The sequence below is a fragment of the Hippocampus bargibanti genome, linkage group LG06 (genome assembly GCF_051943395.1).
Source record: "Hippocampus bargibanti isolate YZ-2025 linkage group LG06, ASM5194339v1, whole genome shotgun sequence".
Classification (NCBI taxonomy): domain Eukaryota; kingdom Metazoa; phylum Chordata; class Actinopteri; order Syngnathiformes; family Syngnathidae; genus Hippocampus; species Hippocampus bargibanti.
In genome coordinates, this window is record NC_142739.1 from 29723595 (window position 1) to 29745937 (window position 22343).

The 22343-nt window shown below is 40.8% G+C and overlaps 1 protein-coding gene and 1 long non-coding RNA gene across 5 annotated transcripts; both read left to right on the forward strand.

The window, feature by feature from the left end:
• Nucleotides 1-2147: 2147 nt before the first annotated feature.
• u2af2a (U2 small nuclear RNA auxiliary factor 2a) lies at nucleotides 2148-14387 on the forward strand. 4 transcript variants are annotated; one of them, XM_088999023.1, is made up of 12 exons: nucleotides 2148-2735; nucleotides 5062-5203; nucleotides 6010-6045; nucleotides 6369-6475; nucleotides 7999-8150; nucleotides 8237-8353; nucleotides 8424-8580; nucleotides 8672-8769; nucleotides 9468-9590; nucleotides 9662-9748; nucleotides 11280-11528; nucleotides 13197-14387. In XM_088999023.1, exons 1-12 carry the CDS (start codon nucleotides 2687-2689, stop codon nucleotides 13329-13331), a joined length of 1452 nt encoding a protein of 483 aa, XP_088855149.1. In that variant the 5' UTR covers nucleotides 2148-2686; the 3' UTR covers nucleotides 13332-14387. The 4 variants fall into 4 exon arrangements, with proteins under 4 accessions (XP_088855149.1, XP_088855151.1, XP_088855150.1 ...); XM_088999025.1 differs by having other exon boundaries at nucleotides 8690-8769; XM_088999024.1 differs by having other exon boundaries at nucleotides 8424-8562.
• Nucleotides 14388-15585: 1198 nt separating this feature from the next.
• On the forward strand, nucleotides 15586-19307 carry LOC148897194 (uncharacterized). The gene is made up of 3 exons (XR_016115200.1): nucleotides 15586-15848; nucleotides 15933-16103; nucleotides 19099-19307. It is a non-coding gene; the product is annotated as an uncharacterized LOC148897194 (long non-coding RNA).
• Nucleotides 19308-22343: the final 3036 nt, after the last annotated feature.

Consider the following 22343-nt stretch of genomic DNA (forward strand, 5'->3'; position numbering starts at 1 on the left):
CTCACAGGCGCCAACGAAGGGGAATTTGAAAAACAAACATTTCTCCACATTTTTTTTTAAATAAGTGACGTGGAAAATAGTTCGCAAGTATCCTGGTTTATTTAATTTTCGGTCCGCAGTGTCAATTTGAAATAATAAAAAACACATTTTAAAAGCCCCGCCTTATTTGCTCATTGACTCCTATACCCGGAAATGACGTTAGCCACCAGCAATAATAACATTGTTATTGTCAGCTTATTAGCTAGCGGAAGAGCTCGCGAGATGGCGACATGACAGGGTAATAACGACGCCTTATTACATGGCTGTCCAAACCCTATTACCAGTTTTGGGCGGTAAGTACCGTACCCACACCGGCGCCTTTACCACAGAAATTAGACGATACGTGTCCCGAAATACAAACTGAAAAGCTGAAATGGCGACGAACAATTTGAGGGTTATTGATGTTTTTTTTACAGTGAAATGGTTGCTAACCGTTATGACGTACAGTACTGGTTTTGCTGAGCTCGTTAGCATATTTCGTATAATTTCGAATTTCGTATCATACATAAAGCGAGAACAAATAAAATGATGGAAACATGATCTATCGTAAACAGAAAAAAAGCAGCTCTGGGCCACTAAATTAGATATACCTCTGCAATGTAAACCACGACAACAAATCGCTCTTTTCAGAATAATACACAGTATTTATTGTTTTATTGTTTTTAAATAAGATTCTTTAAAACATATTTTTTGCCTTTCTACCGTGGATAAATCAAATGAAATAACAGAAGCACTTTTCATGACGATGTCCTGAGACTATACAACTCTTTGTAAGATATACAGTGGTACCTTGGCTTACGAACTTAATTGTTTCCCAGACAGAGTGTGTAAGGTGAAAAGTGTGTATCCCCAAAAAATAATTTCCCATAGGAATCCATTAAAATGAGAATAATCCGTTCCCAGGTCCCCATAAAACATAATTTTCGATAGTTCCTGTCGTTCCTCCTGACTAACGAACGGCAGCCACACGCCGGCGCGTTTGGCTGCCGTTGCTCACCCACAGAAAAACTTATCCTGTGACTATAAAGTGACCTTGAGAGATTTGAAAGGTGCTTAGAAATGAAATGTATTATTATTATTATTAATAATAATAATAATAATAATAATAATAATAATAATAATAATAATAATATCATTATTATTATTATTATAAGGCGCACTGAGTTTCCTTTTTTTTTTGTTTTGGACATTTTCTTCCACTGGCGTCTTTGAAAATAGAGTCTGTTGTGTCATCATCTGTCTGATGTCCCTCAGGCAGGCGCTACCGATCCATGCGCAACAAATCCGTTCTTCCCCCAAGCTATTAATTCTTTGAACAGTAGCCCAAATTGAACTGTATAGTGCCTCTTTGCAATTTTTTGATGATGATACTAGTACAGCGTGTTCTATCGGAAACAAATTCCTTGTGTGTTCTACATACTTGTCAATAAAGATGATTCTGATTCTGATGTGGATATGTTGTTCTGTCAATTCCACTGCCTTCACATGCGATGTAAAAATAATAATGTGCAGTATTATTATCATGTTGGCTACAAAACAGTCATATGTGGAATTTTTACATATTTTTTGTACTATACATCCCTTTCACAATGTTCAATAATAGGGTGCTTTAATTTATCATCAATCTGTTTTGTGTTTTATCATTATCTGAACCACAAATGGAAGATTAGTCATAATGTGCAAGTACTGTGATTTCGAAGTACTTGTACATTCCGATTAATATTCCGTAAACTATAATAAGCATGGAAGGCCTTTATCATCCACTTTTTAAAATAATGTTTACATTTCTTAAAATAATCACATTAAATCATTCCCTTTACACACCCTTATTTAACTAACAACATGATAGTTAATACAAATAAAATATGTAGTGTATGATTTACTTGTTTATTTTCGTGTCAAGTGGCCATCACAAGACTAACAGTAGCGTTTCTTAAAGCCATTACGGTGAAGCTAATATGGTGATGTTTAGATGAGCCCAATTCGTAACAAAAAAGAGCCTTAACGTTAACAAACAGATAATATCGACTTTCTTTAGAGTTTAGTTCGAAAATAAAATAAAAATAAAATGTCCACAGAAGAGTCGGCGGCCATTTTCCGGAAATCCATTCGTCAGCTTCCGGTGTTGAGGAGGACCACGGAGACGGAGGGAGAAAGAAAAGCGGGCATATTGTTTTCTTCATATTCTTCGCCGACCTCCAAACCCAACGAGGCGCGGGCCCTTTGGAGTTTAAAACCGGCCGACTTATCTTTCGGGTCGGCCAATTCACCGCGGAAGTTTGTTTTACGCCTGCAGTTGAATTGTCCCCATTCATTCCGTTGTCTGTGCTAGCACGCTAAGCTAGGCTAAGCTATTTTAGAGTGCTGCGCTAGGCCTTTTTTCCCTCCTGCTGGACTTTGTTACTAGCTCGTTTTGCTAACCCACGTTTTTTTTCCATCCCTCTGATGATTTACCCCTCTTGTCTGGGAAATTAAACCCACCGCTCTTTTCTTCAGAAAATCAAACTATCATAATCGATAGTGGGCTTCCAGTCGTTGCTAAAATTCCGCGTGCAACCTTTTTGTCGGGAGAAGGTGGGCGGTTTCTAGGTGCACTTTTTTCACGCGAATAACGCAAATCCGCGGAAAGCCGCCGAAGCTTGCAGAGATGTCGGACTTCGACGAATTTGAACGGCAGCTGTCTGAAAACAAGCAAGGTAAGCAACGCACGCGGTTCTCGCTGATTGGGAGCGTGTTATGAATCCACCGATGTCGTTGAGTCGTCTTGCCGCCATCACGCTAGGCTACTCGGGCTCCGTCTATTTGCTGGAAGCTAAGGGCATCCATCGCTGTCGTTCGCCGGAGAGACTCAAAATGGGACCGCTCGCTAGCGTTGCAGCGGAACGACTTTTAAGAGCGTTTTGTTTTTATCAGCGAGTATAATTAACTAGATTCACAATTGAGGGGATAAAATACAAATAAAATATACGATTCGTTTGTCGCCGATTCGCGAATAACGGGGGAGTGCAGATACTCTGATAAAAAAGTGCGATTCGCTGTCTTTTAATTGAAAGTAAACAAATTACAACCCCACCACCCAAAAATATTAAAACGATTAATTCACATTCCATTGTTCGTTTTGAAGAAACCCAATCTAAAATCTACAAATATGACTTTTCATAATTAACGGTATTCGGTCACGTGAAGATGCCTAATGCGTGTGAATGATTTCTCACAATTATCATACAAATTAGAAAAGTGTTAGAATCAAAATGCAATAAAATGAATCTATAATTTCGTTATAAAAACCTTCAACAACGTTCCTAGGAAATAACAATTTGCCATCGCATGTGTGCTCATTTTAATTCAGGCCAAAAAGGCAAGTCGTGTTTTAGGTGGTCTTTGTGTCTAATAAACAATAATAGTTTTACAAGTAAGGAGAATGAAAACAAATAACATAAATCCAAATTTGGCTCTGGCTTTTAGCGTGTGTCCCATAGTTTTACGTCTGTAAACTCTCAGTCGTACAGGAGTGGTCCATCGATGAAAAGCTTTCTTCAGCCGTCATCTGTACTTCTTTGAAGGTGTCGGACGTTTCGCTTCTTATCCAAGATAATACTAGTGGGCCTCAATCTGCAGTACATGTGCACCTAAAAGCTAGCCATCACTCATTTGACGACAATGAAGTTAAAATCTTAGTGAAAGAAAATAGATGGTTTTTACAAAGGGGAGTAAAAGAAGCTATTTTCATGAAACAGCAAAACCCTTCACTTTATCAACATGGGGGTGTGAGGTTTAATTTGGATTTGAAGGTGAGAAGAGAATCGATGTTATGAATGTTGGGAGGAAGTGAGTTCCAGAGTTTTGGGGATCTGAGGGAATGAGAGGGAAAATTTGAAAAAGGCCAGATAGGCATGGGGGGGGGGCAAGGTTATGGATAGCTTTTGCTAACGTTCTATGAATGAGGGGCGGAGCGGTAACTTATTACTCAGAATCAGTGTTGACCAAGAGATTTAAAGGACAACCGACATCACTTTTTTGATTCCTAACTGACATCAGAAAAACGTTTTATAGCATCTAAAATACCCTAGTCAAGTTAGTCAAATGCAAAACACCAATAAAAACGACTTAAAGTGTCCAAAATCTGCAAAAAAAAAAAAAGGACCCCGGAAGTGGCTAGTTTCAGAAGGTCCCGCCCCTTATTCGTGGCGGCCATCCCAAGACGTCTTGCCTTGCTGGAGAATCAAAACAATGGCTTCAGATTCGGAGACGATGCTTTCTTCTTACTCATCCAGTTATGAATATGATTCAAATAGTTCTGAAGAGGAAAGCATATATGTTTGCAATCGATTAAAGGCAATAGGTGGGGAAAATGTAGCACTAAAAAAGAGGCAGAAAATGGCGACAAAGCTCCGTGTAAGGAATTAATCAGCCTGTAGAAACGGGCTGATAAATTCCTTACATGGAGCTTTGTCTCCTTCTTCTGCCTCTTTTTGGTGCAACATGACGTTTTCAGACCAAACAAGTACAGCAAAATGCATTGACGTGATGGAAGGACTGCTACAATGTGTCCTTTTTTCGGTTCCTTCAGTGACGTCACGTACGGACTCGTCACCAACTCAAAAACAAGACTTCCGGAATATTCAGTGCGATTCTTAAAATGTAAAATATCGCTATATGTGGTGGAATACGCTGAGTAGAAGTCATTTGAAGCCATTTTACAAATTATGGACACAACTTGTCCGCAGACGTCAGTTGTCCTTTAACAATAAAAACAATTTGTTGCGTGAATTTGCCCTTTTAAACAATGTTCCTGGTCATTTGCATAATTCCCGAAGTAATTTTTTTTAGCTTGATGTCTAAATAGCAATAACGATGACCAGTGAACCATTCAACAACAACAACAAATACAATATTTGTGCAGATAATAGAATGAGCTCAGGATTTATTTTCGCGTTTATTTAAAATGTAATTCTAACGTCACATTTTTCGACGCTTGATGGCACCATCTGTCAACCAATCTACCCTGTTTTCACCGTCCAGCCGAGCGGGACAAGGAGAACCGGCATCACCGCCGCTCCGGCTCCCGTAGCCGCAGCCGAGACAGGAAGAGGCGGAGCCGAGACAGGGACAGACGTAGCCGGGATCGTCGCGGTGACAGTAAGGATCGCCGACACAGACGCAGGTGCGTAGTTTCCCACCCCTCCATTTTGTCTTCATCCACCGTCACGAATATCTTTCGCGGCCCATGAACGACACACATTCTGTCTTGTGGGTTTTTACTCTCGGAAATTCGCTTTATTTAGGATTTCAATATGCCTCCTTCTCACTTCCCCTTCTGGAAATAAAGCCACGTGACGGGAGACACGGTTGTTGATGAATAACGTTAAACGCGCTCCACGTTTGTGTATTTTACCCTTTTTTTTTTAATTTGAGGGCTTTTGCGTCTTCGTTAAATGCTATTTTTTTTATCTGCGGCAAATTCCTTCTGCCCATTCTGCCTTTGTCAATTGGTCTACGGTCTCCTCTCTGATTTATGAATTGGGGGAAGCCATTAAAATGTTTCATCACCTCCGCATATTTTACATCAAGACCGCACAACAAATTAATGAAAAACTAGTTTTAAAATATGAAGTCAAAAATAATGACTATTTGTGGTTTACATGGGACAAATTGAACTTTTTGGTTCGGATTTTAACAAGCAGCGTGGCACTTGACGTGCTTCATTTGCTTTCGCGGGCCGAATACATCTTTGTCTTTTTATTTATTATTTTTTTTGTCTATTAATCAAATCAGACTCAATCACATTTCCATGTAAGAACTTTCAAAAATGTGTAAAACAAATTGAAAAGTCAATTGGTAGCGAGTTATTCTACTTTGGGCCTACCAGTCATATATCGAGCTGCGTCTCCTTAGAAATTTTTCATTGAATCTTTTTGTGTAATATTAATAATAATAATAATAATACTAATCCGTCCAATGTCATTTCAGCTCACCACCGAGCTACCCGCAGGACAATACTGCAAGGTAATACAGCAAATCCAACACAAAGATACTCTGTTGTGCCACAATCTTGTGTGTGTGTGTGTGTGTGTGTGTGTGTGTGTGTGTGTGTGTGTGTGTGTGTGTGTGTGTGTGTGTGTGTGTGTGTGTGTGTGTGTGTGTGCCAACAGAAGTACAAACAACTGACTTGATATTGTATTATTTTCCCTGCAATATTTTTCTGTATTTTTTTTTTAAACCTGAACACCTCCAGGTTTGTGTTTTGGATGGACATTTGTTTTTTGTATTTACCCTCGCAGCCCTAATTTTGAGTGTGTTGCGTGTATCTCCCCCCCCCCCCCCCACAGCCGTTCGCCCCACCGCGAGAAGAAGAAGATCAAGGTGAAGAAATACTGGGATGTGCCGCCTCCTGGTTTTGAAAACATCAGCCCCATGCAGTACAAAGCCATGCAAGGTAGCCAACGTCCCGATGCGATTGTTATGGAGAGAGAGAAAAACGCAGATTTTGTTTTTATCTCGAAAAATGTAGTTTAAAAAAAAGGGGGGGGGGGGACACATTTTTTGGCCAATTTTTGTCCTGTTTGACTTTTTAAAATATTACAATTTAGGAAGATGTGGACATTTACCACCACCCACCCCCCCCAAATAGTTTTTGCAGATTTTTCTCTTTTGTAAAATTAGACAAATATAATCAGACAAACATGATAAATAGTAAAAATTATATATATTTGTTTAATTATTAAACAGATTGTGACAGAAGAGGATGACACTCACCTCCTGCCACCCCCAAAAAAAAATCACATTTTTGCTGATTTTTCTCTTTTATAAAATTAGACAAATATAATGGGCCAAATATGATAAATAAAACATATACTAATAATATAATTAAAAAAACAAATATAATAATAAAACATTTTTTCCCTGTCAATTCTCTAGTTTAATTTTTAAACACACTGCGACATAAGAAGTGGGTTAAATTCAACCCCACCCCCCAAAAAAAATATTTTGTAGATTTTCTTTTTATAAAATTAGACAAATATAATGGGGCAAATATAAATAGTAAAACATATTTTTTTTTTTCCTGTCAATTCTCTAGTTTAATTTTTAAACACATTGCGACACTCACCCCCTTCCCCCACCCCCAAAAAAATCATATTTTGCTGATTTTTCTCTTTTATAAAATTAGACAAATATAATGGGCCAAATATGATATATAAACATAATAATATAATCATAATTAAAAACAAATATGATAATAACACATATTTTTCCTCTGTCAATTCTCTAGTTAAATTTTTAAACTCGTTGCGACATAAGAAGTGGGTGACATTCACCCCCCCAAAAAATATTTTGTTGATTTTTTTTATTTATAAAATTAGACAAATATAATGGGCCAGATTATGATAAATAGTAAAACCAATTTTTCCCTGTCAATTCTCTAGTTTAATTTTTAAACACATTGCGACATAAGAAGTGGGTGACATTCACACACACCCCCCCCCCCCAAAAAAAATATTTTGTAGATTTTTATTTATAAAATTCGAAATTACAAATATAATGGGACAAATACAATAAATATTAAAATGTGTACTTTTCCTGTCAATTGTCTTGTTAAATTAAACACATTGTGACATTTACGCCCCCAAAAATATTTTGGAGATTTTTTTTTTCATGTTTTATAAAATTAGACAACTATAATGATAAATAGTAAAAATGTATACTTTTTGTCCTGACAATTTTTAATTAACTCTACTCCGCCATCTTCGTGTGTGAAGCAAAAAAACAAAACAAAACGGAAAATGCTAACACAAAACCCCGAGTTAGCAGTACCGTGATACATTGTCGTAAAGTTCACTGCGATCATTTTAGCGGGGACGTGCCTCAAACTCACATTTTTGGCAACCAAACAAAATCAATACAAATAACCCAACGAGTACAAACATTCCGCCGCCGTATTGATACGCTTTTCCTCCACAGCTGCGGGCCAAATCCCAGCCACGGCGCTTTTGCCCACTATGACACCCGACGGCCTGGCCGTCACGCCCACCCCGGTGCCCGTCGTGGGCAGTCAGATGACCCGACAGGCTCGTCGGCTCTATGTGGGAAACATCCCCTTCGGGATCACTGAGGTGTGCTTCGCCAAGCAATCTCGAAGCTTTTGATATTTATGGGATGTAAGTGTCATGTTTTTTTTTATGTTTCTTGTTCCCTCCAGGAGTCAATGATGGACTTCTTTAACGCTCAGATGCGTTTGGGCGGTCTGACTCAGGCGCCGGGTAATCCCGTGCTCGCCGTGCAGATTAACCAAGATAAGAATTTTGCCTTCCTTGAGGTAGGTTGGGCTACGATTCTCGTTTATTTTTAAAGCCGGCGTGTACTAATTAGCCAATTTCCTGTTGTAGTTCCGCTCAGTGGACGAGACGACACAGGCAATGGCTTTTGATGGAATCATCTTTCAAGGCCAGAGCCTGAAAATCCGCCGTCCGCACGATTACCAGCCACTGCCGGGCATGAGCGAGAACCCCAGTGTCTATGTGCCTGGTACACAGACAATTAATGGTTTTTACTATTACTACTCCTGTTGACATCATTCATACGCCATTTGTGTCAATATATCTATGGGAGCTGGCACTGTTTGCTGTCCTCAAAGGTCTTGTTGTCAACACAGGAGTGGTATCCACAGTAGTGCCCGACTCAGCCCACAAGCTCTTCATCGGCGGGCTGCCCAACTATCTGAATGACGACCAGGTTTGTGGAGCCGCATGCTAACGCTGGTTAGCACAGTTTATGGATGTATGGCTTCCTGTCCCCAGGATACCAAACGCGAACAATAGATACTGGCCAGCTATCTAGCTAGCGATATTATAATAATCCATTTTATTTATAAGAGCCTTTCAAAACTCTCAAGGTCACTTTACAGTCACAGGATACGTTTTTCTGTGGGTGAGTAGCGGCAGCCACATGCGCCAGCTTTCACTCAACCCGGAATATCTCAAATTAGATAGAAAGCTAGCTAGCTAATACCTAGCTAGCAACAACTGTAACAAAGCGCTAACGTGGACAAAAGGCAAATGCTGTCCCCTCGTGGAAAGGGGAAAAATGCCAGAGGTCTGACCAGCGCTTTATTGGCATCCAAGCATGGGGGAAAAAAACGGGTTTTGCCGTTTTATGAAAATTGCTTCTTTTACTCCCCTTTCAAACCATCTATTTTCTTTCGTTAAATTATCCTGTGACTGTAAAGCGACCTTGAGAGTTTTGAAAGGAGCTTAGAAATGAAATGTATTATTATTATTATGTATTATTATAAAGCGCACCACGTCCTGTGGAAATATCTCGCTTGGTGGCCCAACGTCGTCCGGAGCGCTTTCAAATGCCCGGCGGCTTCCATACCCGCTCGCCCCCGATGGGTGTTGTCGTGAAACGGGTGTACCGATTCCCCCCCTCAGGTCAAGGAGCTGCTGACTTCCTTCGGGCCGCTGAAGGCCTTCAACTTGGTGAAGGACAGCGCAACGGGCCTGTCCAAAGGATACGCCTTTTGCGAATACGTCGATGTCAACCTCAATGATCAGGTAAGCCCATCGATCGGCGACCCGCAAAATCAGCGGTAACGGCGGCGTTTCAAGGCGTTCATTCGTTGCAGGCCATCGCGGGGCTCAACGGCATGCAACTGGGAGACAAGAAGCTCCTGGTGCAGCGAGCCAGCGTGGGATCCAAGAACGCTACTCTGGTAAGTGGCGTTAGCTCATTTGTGTGCTTCCCCGTTGTCTCTTGTCCTTTTTTATGCTTCCCCCAATAGACGTCAATTTAACTCATTCACTGCCATTCCCGAATTTATTCGGGAATTGAAAATATGACATTGAGCGCCATTCACAAATTTTGGGGGGTTGTGGTTTTTCTTGCAGGGGGTGCTAATAAATAATAATACTGTGATACCTCAGCTTATGAACTTCATTGTTTTCCAGAAAGTGTGTCAGGCGAAAAGTGTGTCTTCCAAACGTTAATTTCCCATAGGAAACCATTAAAAATGAGAATAATCCGTTTCCAGGTACCCATAAAACATAGTTTTCTACTAAATAAGCCTTAAAACTACACAAAATATACCTTATTTTATGTCTAATAAATGTGCTATTGGATTGTAATTAAAAAAAATAAACTACTGTATAATAGTCGTTTTATTGGCCTATGTGATGGTCGTTGATATAGTTGCCTCTTGATGATATCCAAGTGAAGTTGCCGTGCTTTCTCGGCGATAATACCCTCACTCACAATGTCCCCTGCGAGCTGCTTTTCCTTAATCCAAATCAACAGAAGTTTCTCAACCTCTTCTATTGCCTGAGACCGTTGCTTAGACAACACAGAAACACCCTTAGCCACAAGTAGCAATGGTCAACTTAGCACTGGGATGCTAAGTCATACAATCGCACACCTCATTGATGTTTCTCGATTATCTCCTTCCTTCAGAACAATAAAACCACAAATAATAAAATAGCTGATTTGAACTAAACCGTGAATGCAATTTTAAACAGATGTAGCGCTCGTCATACTACTGACCAGTTATTTCTATTTTTCTATTCAGCTAGCTGGCTAATAACCTTACATCACAGGTGTCAAAGTCAAGGCCCGGGGGCCAAATCTGGCCTGCCACATCATTTTATTCGGCCCGCGAAAACAAATCAATTTTCACGATGTTGCTAACATCCATCGCAACATTTAAAATTGTCGTATGTAGACCACAACAATCATTATTATTTTTTTAATTTAACTCATTCGCTGCCATTCCTCAATGTATTATTATTATTGTTATCATTCGGGAATTGAAGATATGACGTAGAGCGCCATCTCCGAATTAGTTCGCGTTTGGGGTTTTTTTTTCTTGCTTGGGTGTCGATACAGCGCCGGCCAGACCACTGGCATTTTTTTTTTCCTTCCTCGAGGGGGCGGAATTTGCCTTTTGTACAGCCGCTCCCATTATTTTTAGGGTAATAGAAGGTGAGTTTTAAATTCTTAAATTCAATTGCTGTCATAGTTTGTGACATATTTACTCTTTCAGCTATTAACAAAAATAACAATGAATTAACAAATCTATTTGTACCTATACAAAATCAATAAATAACACATCCTACCATGCAAAATAATGACAAGTAAATGAGCAATTCTTCCATCCCATGTTTTTTTTTTCCTGAGTGCATCGTAATATTATAAAAAGGCAATTGCTATCATTGTTTTAATTATTTTTTTCATGATTTTATGTGTTGCAGACCAGCATCAACCAGACCCCCGTCACGCTGCAAGTGCCGGGCCTGAACAGCACCGTGACCCAAATGGGCGGTCTGCCCACCGAGGTGCTTTGCCTGATGAACATGGTGGCGCCCGAAGATCTGGTGGACGATGAAGAGTACGAAGAGATCGTGGAAGACGTCCGCGACGAGTGTAGCAAATACGGCCAAGTCAAAAGCATCGAGATCCCGCGGCCCGTCGATGGCTTGGAAGTGCCCGGCACCGGCAAGGTCAGAATAGGAGCCATTTTGCCATACCCGTTAATTCCCTCGTGCAGGGCTCGGGAACATTTTTGACTAAGAGAGCTATCAAAGTAAAATATTTAAAAATGTTTTTCGGTGTGAGCCATAAACACGCGATTTCAACAAAATGTCAATATATTATTTAAAGGACAACCGACACCATTTTTTTGTTTCCTAACTGACATCAGAAAAATGTTTTATAGCATCTAAAAAAAAAAAAAACCACGCAGGTTGATATTTTTAGTCAGATGCAAAACACCAATCAAAAATGACTTAAAAGTGTCCCAAAACTACTTCAAAATGACGAGTCTCAGAATGTCCCGCCCCCTTGTTCGTGACATCACGCCAGGACGTCCCGCCTTGCTCTAGAACAAGGGTGTCAAAGTCATTTTTTGCCGCGGGCCACATTGTACTTATGGTTTCCTCTCGAGGGCCGTTATGAATTTGGGGAACCCATTAGAATGTTTAAATCCCTTCAAATATTACATATAGAGCACACAGCAAATTAATGAATAACTCGTTTTCAAATCTGAAGTCAAGAATAATGACTTTTATTGTGGTTGACATCCAAAAATATGAAATTTTGGCTCAGATTTTAGGAATCATCATGGAATTTAACAAGTTTGATTTGCTTTCGCGGGCCGAAAAAAATGATGTGGCGGGCCGGATTTGGCCCGCGGGCCTTGACTTTGACACCTGTGCTCTAGAATCAAAACAATTTGCATTAGATTCGGAGAAGATGCTTTCTTGTTACTCATCCAGTTATGAATATGAGTCAAATAGCTCTGAAGAGGGAAAGCATAAATGTTTGCAATCGATTAAAGAAGTCCAGCGAGCCGTCTGGACTCCAATGTAGCGCCCAGAAAATGCACAAGATGGCGCACAAGCGCCGCTGATTTGTCCGCTGGGAATTTGTCATCTTACACCTTCTTTACTGCAATTGGCTATGACACACAATGATTCACCATCGCGTTATTTATGTAGTTTTCCTTCTAATTCCGCAATCAACGAGGTGTTTTCAGACGAAAAAAGTACCCAAAATGCATTTTGTGTCGCTTTGTCGGTCAGGGGCGTTCCCTCCGTGACGTCACTTCAGGAATCGTCATCAACTCGGAGAAGATGCTTTCTTGTTCCTCATCCAGTTATGAATATGATTCAAATAGTTCTGAAGAGGAAAGCATACATGTTTGCAATCGATTAAAGAATTTATTCCATGCCATTTTGAGGCAATAGGGGGGAAATGTAGCACTAACGTGTAAGGAATTAATCAGCCTGTGGAAACGGGCTGATTAATTCCTTACACGGAGCTTTGTCGCCCTCTTCTGCCTCTTTTTTGGTGCAACACGAAGTTTTCAGACCAAACAAGTACAGCAAAATGCATGACGTGATGGAAGGACTGCTACAATGTGTCCTTTTCCCGGTCAGGGGCGTTCCTTCAGTGACGTCACGTACAGACTCGTCACCAACTCAAAAACAAGACTTCCTGAATATTCAGCCGAGTCTTAAAACGTCAAATATAGCGATATGCGGTGTAATCTGTGTAAAATGCGCTCAGTAGAAGTCATTTGAAGTGATTTTTACAAATTATGAACGCAACATGTCCGGAGGTGTCGGTTGTCCTTTAAAAAATGCTTGTTTCCTTTCCCTGCCTTGCAGATCTTTGTGGAGTTCATGTCTGTGTTCGACTCCCAGAAAGCCATGCAGGGCCTGACGGGAAGGAAATTCGCCAACAGAGTAGTGGTGACCAAGTACTGCGATCCTGATGCGTATCACCGCCGGGACTTCTGGTAGAGGAGGAGAGAAGATTGGGGGCGGGGGGTTCAATTCCCACCTACTAGCTCAGCCCGATAAGTGATTAAAACAAAATAATGATGACATCACACGGGGCTTGTTCTGGTTGTCTGGGTTTTGTCATTGTTAGTTCGGGAAGGGGTGGGGGGGTCCAAAACTTTTGGAAAAATGTGTGTTCTAATAGGTCCGGAGGGGGATGGGGTCAGCAGTTTTTATATTTTGCGAGCAGGAGATGTCATTTTTGGCCCGGGGGGGTAACATGTTAACATGTCACAGTTTGTATTTAAATGGAAGGAACTTGTCAAGAGGTGCATGGAGAAGGAATTTAGATGGCTGGATCAATAAAAATGAAAAGAAAGGGGAAGAATAAGCATGAGGAGGGCATTTTTTTGGGGGGGCGGGGCGTCTACTTCTTATACTTCACTAGCTGTAACGTCCAATTGACTTTTGAGTTTCGCCGCGATTAGAAAGACTAGAGGAGACATTTTTTCTCAAGATTAGTTTGTCAGACTACTACTACTACTATCACCCCCCCCACCCCTTGTTTTTTTTTTTCCAGGACGATCGCTTAAGCATGTCATGTGAATGTCAAATGTTACTGTAGCTTCTTCGTTGGCTTCCGGCTTGTCAACATCACCTTGTGCGCAGCCCTGTAGAACAACAACAACTACAGTAAAGGGAAGTTTTCCATCCATTTTATATTTTTCTTTCTCTCTGATTGATCCTCTTCTTTTTAACAGCGACGCTCAAAAACGATTTATTAAGGTTTTCACACCACCAAAAAAAAAAAAAAGCCTTACTGGGATGTTACCAAAACAATTGGACAAGGGAATAAAATTCCAGCCGGCCCTTTCTTTTTTTTTGAATGAATCACACTTAACACAAAAGCTTCGCTCTCCTGTGCTTTGCCATTCGTGTCCCTTGTTGCCACAAAGATCTCAACTTTGGTTCCGACCCGGTGATGAATTCTTATATTTTTTTTTGTTTGTTTTGTTTCTGTGCATCGTCTCACCTCTTCTTTGACAAGACCAAATAAACACATGAATTATACCTTTACGCCTAGTCAGTCTCGTACTGGAAAATTCCGCTAAACGGGTAGTCGGTGGCGTCACTAGTTGCAGTCGCAGGGGGAAAAAAATAAAATTATGGACAGCGATACCTCGGCTTACGAAACTTTTTCGTTTACGACCATTAAATTTCTGAAAATTTTACCTTGGCATACAAACTATTTTTCAGGATACACACGGAGCTGCCGCAATGAGTGATGTGTCGTTCGCGAACGAGCCCGTTCTCCTAACAAGAAAATGGCAGCCGGCTTGTTTTAGTCCTCTATTCCCCGCCCCCAGTCTTCGGTTAAAGCCACGTGATTGGTCAAGAAGGCAGCAGTGAGGGAGGGGTTACAGAGAGATAGTGAAGCCATTCTCCCAAAAAATAAATGGCTGCCGACATTTTTTTTTTTGTCCTCTAATCCCCGCCCCCAGTCGTCGGTTAAAGCCACGTGATTGGTCAATAACGCAGCAGTGAGGGGAGGTGTTTTAAACATTAAAGAGACAGGCAGACGACAGAGAGAGTGAGAAAATGGATAGAACACAGTGAAATTTGGACTTGTTTCAACTTTGATAGTTCAAAGGCAGTGTGTAGACTGCAAGGTTAAAATTCCCATTAATCAGGCTACACAAATAACCCGCACAAGCCATCTGTACATTTGATGCAAAAAAAACTATCAACCCAGCTAAACAGAACACAATTGATGAGGAACAAGGTAAAATTATGGCAGAGAAAGCACCTACAAGGGATCATTCCTCAAGATGGTGGAAGAAGGCTACGTTCCTCATCAAGTGTTGAATGCTCCATTCCATCAACGTCAACTTCCATCACAAAGGTCAATAAAACGACTATGTTGTATGATTTAGGATGAAGGTATGTGTAGTTAATCATCATGACCACTTGGCGGAGCTGTCTCACCCTGGTATGCGGCGTGTGACGTCAGACTTAACGCATTCCCCACAGTTTTCAGTTTAAAAAAAACTTTGAACCTATCGACAAATAGTTATGAATTTCCCCACTGTGAGTACTAAAGGATAATCTAATTTAATCTAGTACAATTTCGGAACGAACCCTTTTGGATGTATTTTGCCATTTTGAGGGTTTCGAAAGGCGTTTATAAATAAAATGTATTATTTTCTGTCACTCCAAAATGACGTAGTAATTCCGCGATGAGCAACTCTGACGTCATTTTACGTCGACAGAAAGCGGCAAAAGCGAACATTCCGAAAAGAAAACTGAATTCAATCCCCCAATATCTATCGAAAATCACACACAAAGATGAAACCTAAAGAAACGAACCTCCGTTTTTTTGCTTTTGTAAGCGTAACAATTAGGATGAAAAAGGATTTCACATGGCGTCGTTTCGACGTCATTGCCGCCAGTAAAATGACCCCCCAACCCCGATTAGAGTTAGCGTTTAGCACTTTGATTGGTACACGGTTGGACGGATCAATCACTCAACTTGCTGCAGTAAGACGAGCCGCGTGAACACACACTGCCACCCCCGTTGCGCCCCCCCACCCCCGATTCACTCTCACTTAATGTCGTTAACAGGTGCCGGTCCAAAATAGACGCACGCACGCAAGCATGGCGAGTGTGTGACACAAACAGACACGTCGTGTGTGTACCCTCCACTGCCGCTCTCTCGTTCTTGTTCACCCCCCACCCCTTTTTGCTCTTTGAATTTTCAAGCGTCGTCTTCTCAACCCAGCACCAAGATCACAGGTCAGACATTTTTGTTTTCTTCACTTTCTCACTTTGTTGATTTTTGACGTACGCACGCACAGAGTTGCAAAAGTTTTCACACCCAAGAACAATTCATAGCATTCCATGAACTGACCATGCATGATTTTGAAAACACTAAAAACTCACGTGGGCTCGATGATCACACCAGAAAGTCCATACAAGGAAGGCCGTGACCCAGAATCGAACCCGTGATCTCTGTACTGCGAGGCAGTGGCGCTCACCGATGTCGCACCATGCCGCCAGGCATAAAAATAAGGAAACCAATCGTGTTTTAAACATTGAATAATTCCAAGGTTTTATATTCATAATATTAATAAGACAGCTACAGTGATACCTCAGTTTACAAACCCCTTGGCTTACGAACTTTTTGGTTTACGAACGTTAAATTTATGAACATTTTACCTTGGCATACAAACTAGTTTTCGGGATACACACAGAGCGCCATAATGAGTGATGTGTTGTTCGCGAACGAGCCCGTTATCCTAACTAGAAAATGGCAGCCGACTCATTTTCGTCTTCTATTCTCCACCCCCAGTCTTTGGTTAAAGCCACATGATTGGTCAAGAACGCAGCAGTGAGGGGGGAGGGGGGGGTTAAACCTTAAAGAGACAGGCAGACGACAGAGAGTGAGAAAATGGATAGAAAACAGTGAAATTTTGACTTGTTTCAACTTTGATAGTTCAAGGGGAGAGTGTAGAATGAAAGGTTAAAATATCAAAATATCCCATCAATCAGGCTCCACAAATAACCCGCACAAGCCATCTGTACACTTGAAGCAAAAAGCTATCAACCCAGCTAAACAGAACACAATTGATGAGGAACACGGTAAAAATATCGCAGAGAAAGCACCTACAAGGGATCAAGATGGTGAAAGAAGAAGGCCACGTTCCTCATCAAGTGTTTAATGCTGATGAAACCGGCCACTCCATTCCATCAAGCCATCAACGACCATCACAAAGGTCAATAAAACGACTTTATTATATAGTACAGTTTATTTCTTTAATTCTAATACCAAAGCACATTTATTATACATAAAATAAGGTATATTTTGTGTAGTTTTTAGGCTTAGAAAATTAGAAAATTATGTTTTATGGGGACCTGGGAACGGATTATTCTCATTTTAATGGTTTCCTATGGGAACTTAGTTTTTGGGATACACACTTTTCATTTTACAAAAAAAACTTGGTTGTGGGGGGGGGGGTCGAACATGCCGCAGATGTACAGCGTTAGTATCTAGGTCATCCAATTCAATCGTTGAAGAAGACCGAGTCGACCAACGGAGAGAGAGGAAAAGCCGATGGCGCCTTATGTCATCGGCGACGACAGATACGACGCTTGGCGAGACTTTCCAATAAGACGTCGGAACAAAAAAACGGCCCGTTAGCCCACCGTGTCAGTCGTTAGCATGTCTCGTCTTATGGTTTGTCGTTTGACCCGAGATTATCTCGGAGAAGGTCAAAAATCACTTTCTGATTCCAAACAAGAATCGAAACAAAGGCACGGAAAATCCTACAGGACCCTGCGCATCCTGCCCACCACCTTTTCCAGCGACTCCTTTCAGGCAGGCGCTACCTGCACCAAATCCAGCAGACATTTAAACAGCTTCTTCGCCTGTCGCCATTAAGTCTATAAACAGTAAGCCAAATAGATACGCTACGTTGTGCGGCGCTAGCTGTTGTGCGGCGCTAGCCGTTCTGCTCGTTTCTCACACGCCCTCGCGCCACCGACAGATGGGCCGCCGGCATCCGGCGTGTTTGTGCGATGGCGAAAAAAGCAACTGTTTTCTCGCCCGTCCGTCTACACGTCGCTACTCGCCGAGCGCTACCAACGCAATATGCCCGAAATTAGCGAGCGGCGTCGCGCGCGAGCTGATAAGTAGCGTCGACTAGCATTTTGTGTATTTGTGTGTGTATGTGCACACCCAAGTATGCACAACATCACGCTATATGGCCGAGAAGCTCAGTGGAATCGGTTAACTTCACAGTTTTGGTTTAAAATGAAGGAAACGGGGGAGCGAGGGACCAAGGGAGATCAGGTCTAACGTCCTTTGAACTAGCTTTTCTGCGTCGCCCCTTCTGCACACTCCCACAGCACCATTCCTTGCTTCCTGAGCCTCTTCTTCATCAGAATAATAATAATAATAATACATTTCATTTATAAGCGCCTTTCAAAACTCTCAAGGTCACTTTACAGTCACAGAATAAGTTTTTTTCTGTGGGTGAGCAGCGACAGCCACACGCGCCAGCGTTCACTCAACCCGAAAGTAACTCAAACATATAGAAAGCTAGCTAGCTAGCCAATCGATAGCCAACAGATACCTATCTAGATAGCAGACCAGCTAGATACCTAAGAGATAGCTAGATAGCTAGCTATTCAGCCAGCTAATTGATAGCTAATAGCTAGCTAGATAGACAGCCAGACCGCAAATAGAAAGCCAGCCAGACAGCTGGCTAGCTATCTAGTAGCTATCTGGCTAGCTATCCATCAGCCACCCCGCTGGCCAATCATTAGCTATCCAGCTAACTATCTATTAGACACATGGCTAGCTACTTACCTAGCCAGCTATCTAGCTAGATAGCTTTTAGCCGTGAACGCTGTGACTGCCGCCCACAGAAAAACTGATCCCGTGACTGTAAAGTGACCTTGAGAGTTTTGAAAGGCGCTTAGAAATGAAATGTATTGTTCTTATTTTTAATGACGAAAACACACATTTTCGCACTTTGATAGCGAATGAGATCATAAAAAATGAAAATGTTACAACTCAAGTAAATTCCACTGGTACAGTAAAGAAAATATGAGCGGCTCCTCCCACGGCAGAGCGCGCCATATGTGCGGCGTACGTATTCCGACTCAAACGCTCGGGTTATAAATAGAAAGGATGCCTGGAAGCAGCAAAGTGTGCGCACGGATGCATGGAAAGCACACGCGTGTGCACGCACGCCACTAAAGTTGTCTTTTTTTTTTCCCTCGATAGAATCCAACTGCACCGACTTCAAGTTTTTCACCTCGGGGGGGAAAACGCTGTCATGTTCCAGAAGACGACAAATAAGAGTAAGATGCCCCGCCCCCAAATCTCCCTCCCCCATTGGTGGCCCACCTGCCAACCAAGTCTGTTTCAAGTAGAGGCCAAATTAGCACGCGGCCTACTTGCTAACACGGCGCCATTTTGGCTCATCAAATTGAAATGGGGGGGTAGGGAGGCGTTCGACAAAATGGCGGGATGCGTGAATCGGTGCTGCATTCATTTTTCTTACTTACTTACTAAACAACAAACTCCAGAAACAAGCATGTTGCTAACGTAAAATGCTAAAATGCTAATCCTAGCATGAATTGAACAACTGACTCACCCCCCTAAAAAAACAACAAGTTTAGGTTTCAAAGTAAAATGAGGTACTCCAGAAACATGCACATTGCTAACTGTAAAATGCTAATCTTAGCATTAATTGAACAACTGACTCACCGCTCCCCCCCCCCCCCCCACAAAAAAGTTTAGGCTTCAAAGTAAAATGAGGGAATCCAGAAACAAGCACGTTGCTAACTGTAAAATGCTAATGATTAGCTTGGAAAATGAGAGGAGGGATGGATGGTCATTTTTTTTCTGCAAAAAATAGTGTTTTTTTTTTCAAGCTAAAAATGCTTTACTACACGTTTGTCTTTTTTGGTCAAAAACGCCTGACAATTCATGGTGTTTTTTTCGGCTAAAAACGGCTTATGGTCGTGTTTTTTTTGCTAAAAACGCCTTTTTTCCAGCTAAAAACGCCTTACTATACTTGGTCGTTTTTTTTGGTAAAAAAAGCCTTACTATACATGGTCATTTTTTTTTCAGCTAAAAACGCCTTACTAATCATGGTCAATTTTTGTGGGTAAAAGATTATAAAGAGCAGACCTAGACTTGAACCCTCGATACTCTGGGGGTTACACTGACATCCTAACCAGTGGACCACGGTGGTGTCACCTTACCAACCACAGACTGACCTAACCAAAAACGCCTTACTATACATGGTCGTTTTTTTCGGCTAAAAACGCCTTACTATACATGGTCGTTTTTTTTCAACAAAAACGCCTTACTATACATGGTCGTTTTTTTCGGCTAAAAACGCCTTACTATACATGGTCGTTTCTTTCGGCTAAAAACGCCTTACTATACATAGTCGTTTTTTTCGGCTAAAAACGCCTTACTATACATGGTAATTTTTTTTTCAACAAAAAACGCCTTACTATACATGGTCATTTTTTTCGGCTAAAAACGCCTTACTATACATAGTCGTTTTTTTCGGCTAAAAACGCCTTACTATACATGGTCGTTTTTTTCGGCTAAAAACGCCTTACTATACATGGTCGTTTTTTTTCAACAAAAACGCCTTACTATACATGGTAATTTTTTTCGGCAAAAAATGCCATACTATACATGGTCTTTTTTTTCGGCTAAAAACGCCTTACTATACATGGTCGTTTTTTGGGTCAAAAACGCCTTACTATACATGGTCGTTTTTTTCAGCTAAAAACGCCTTACTATACATGGTCGTTTTTTGGGTCAAAAACGCCTTACTATACATGGTCGTTTTTTTCGGCTAAAAACGCCTTACTATACATGGTCGTTTTTTTTTCAACAAAAACGCCTTACTATACATGGTAATTTTTTTCGGCAAAAAATGCCTTACTATACATGGTCGTTTTTTTCGGCTAAAAACGCCTTACTATACATGGTCGTTTTTTTCGGCTAAAAACGCCTTACTATACATGGTCGTTTTTTTTCAACAAAAACGCCTTACTATACATGGTAATTTTTTTCGGCAAAAAATGCCATACTATACATGGTCGTTTTTTGGGTCAAAAACGCCTTACTATACATGGTCGTTTTTTTCAGCTAAAAACGCCTTACTATACATGGTCGTTTTTTGGGTCAAAAACGCCTTACTATACATGGTCGTTTTTTTTCAACAAAAACGCCTTACTATACATTGTCGTTTTTTTGGTCAAAAACGCCTTACTATACATGGTCGTTTTTTTTCAACAAAAACGCCTTACTATACATGGTAATTTTTTTCAGCAAAAAATGCCTTACTATACATGGTCGTTTTTTTCGGCTAAAAACGCCTTACTATACATGGTCGTTTTTTTCGGCTAAAAACGCCTTACTATACATGGTCGTTTTTTTCGGCTAAAAACGCCTTACTATACATGGTCGTTTTTTTTCAACAAAAACGCCTTACTATACATGGTAATTTTTTTCGGCAAAAAATGCCATACTATACATGGTCTTTTTTTTCGGCTAAAAACGCCTTACTATACATGGTCGTTTTTTGGGTCAAAAACGCCTTACTATACATGGTCGTTTTTTTCAGCTAAAAACGCCTTACTATACATGGTCGTTTTTTGGGTCAAAAACGCCTTACTATACATGGTCGTTTTTTTTCAACAAAAACGCCTTACTATACATTGTCGTTTTTTTGGTCAAAAACGCCTTACTATACATGGTCGTTTTTTTTCAACAAAAACGCCTTACTATACATGGTAATTTTTTTCAGCAAAAAATGCCTTACTATACATGGTCGTTTTTTTCGGCTAAAAACGCCTTACTATACATGGTCGTTTTTTTCGGCTAAAAACGCCTTACTATACATGGTCGTTTTTTTTCAACAAAAACGCCTTACTATACATGGTAATTTTTTTCGGCAAAAAATGCCATACTATACATGGTCGTTTTTTGGGTCAAAAACGCCTTACTATACATGGTCGTTTTTTTCAGCTAAAAACGCCTTACTATACATGGTCGTTTTTTGGGTCAAAAACGCCTTACTATACATGGTCGTTTTTTTTCAACAAAAACGCCTTACTATACATTGTCGTTTTTTTGGTCAAAAACGCCTTACTATACATGGTCGTTTTTTTTCAACAAAAACGCCTTACTATACATGGTAATTTTTTTCAGCAAAAAATGCCTTATTATACATGGTCGTTTTTTTCGGCTAAAAACGCCTTACTATACATGGTCGTTTTTTTCGGCTAAAAACGCCTTACTATACATGGTCGTTTTTTTCGGCTAAAAACGCCTTACTATACATGGTCGTTTTTTTTCAACAAAAACGCCTTACTATACATGGTAATTTTTTTCGGCAAAAAATGCCTTACTATACATGGTCGTTTTTTTCGGCTAAAAACGCCTTACTATACATGGTCGTTTTTTTCGGCTAAAAACGCCTTACTATACATGGTCGT

Excerpts from the sequence above, each read along its gene's own strand:
- u2af2a (XM_088999023.1), top strand. The coding sequence starts at position 2,687 with ATGTCGGACTTCGACGAATTTGAACGGCAGCTGTCTGAAAACAAGCAA. Across the intron at positions 8,581-8,671 it reads TGGTACACAGACAATTAATG|GTCTTGTTGTCAACACAGGA; the intron begins GTTTTTACTATT and ends CTGTCCTCAAAG. Across the intron at positions 9,591-9,661 it reads ATGTCAACCTCAATGATCAG|GCCATCGCGGGGCTCAACGG; the intron begins GTAAGCCCATCG and ends CATTCGTTGCAG.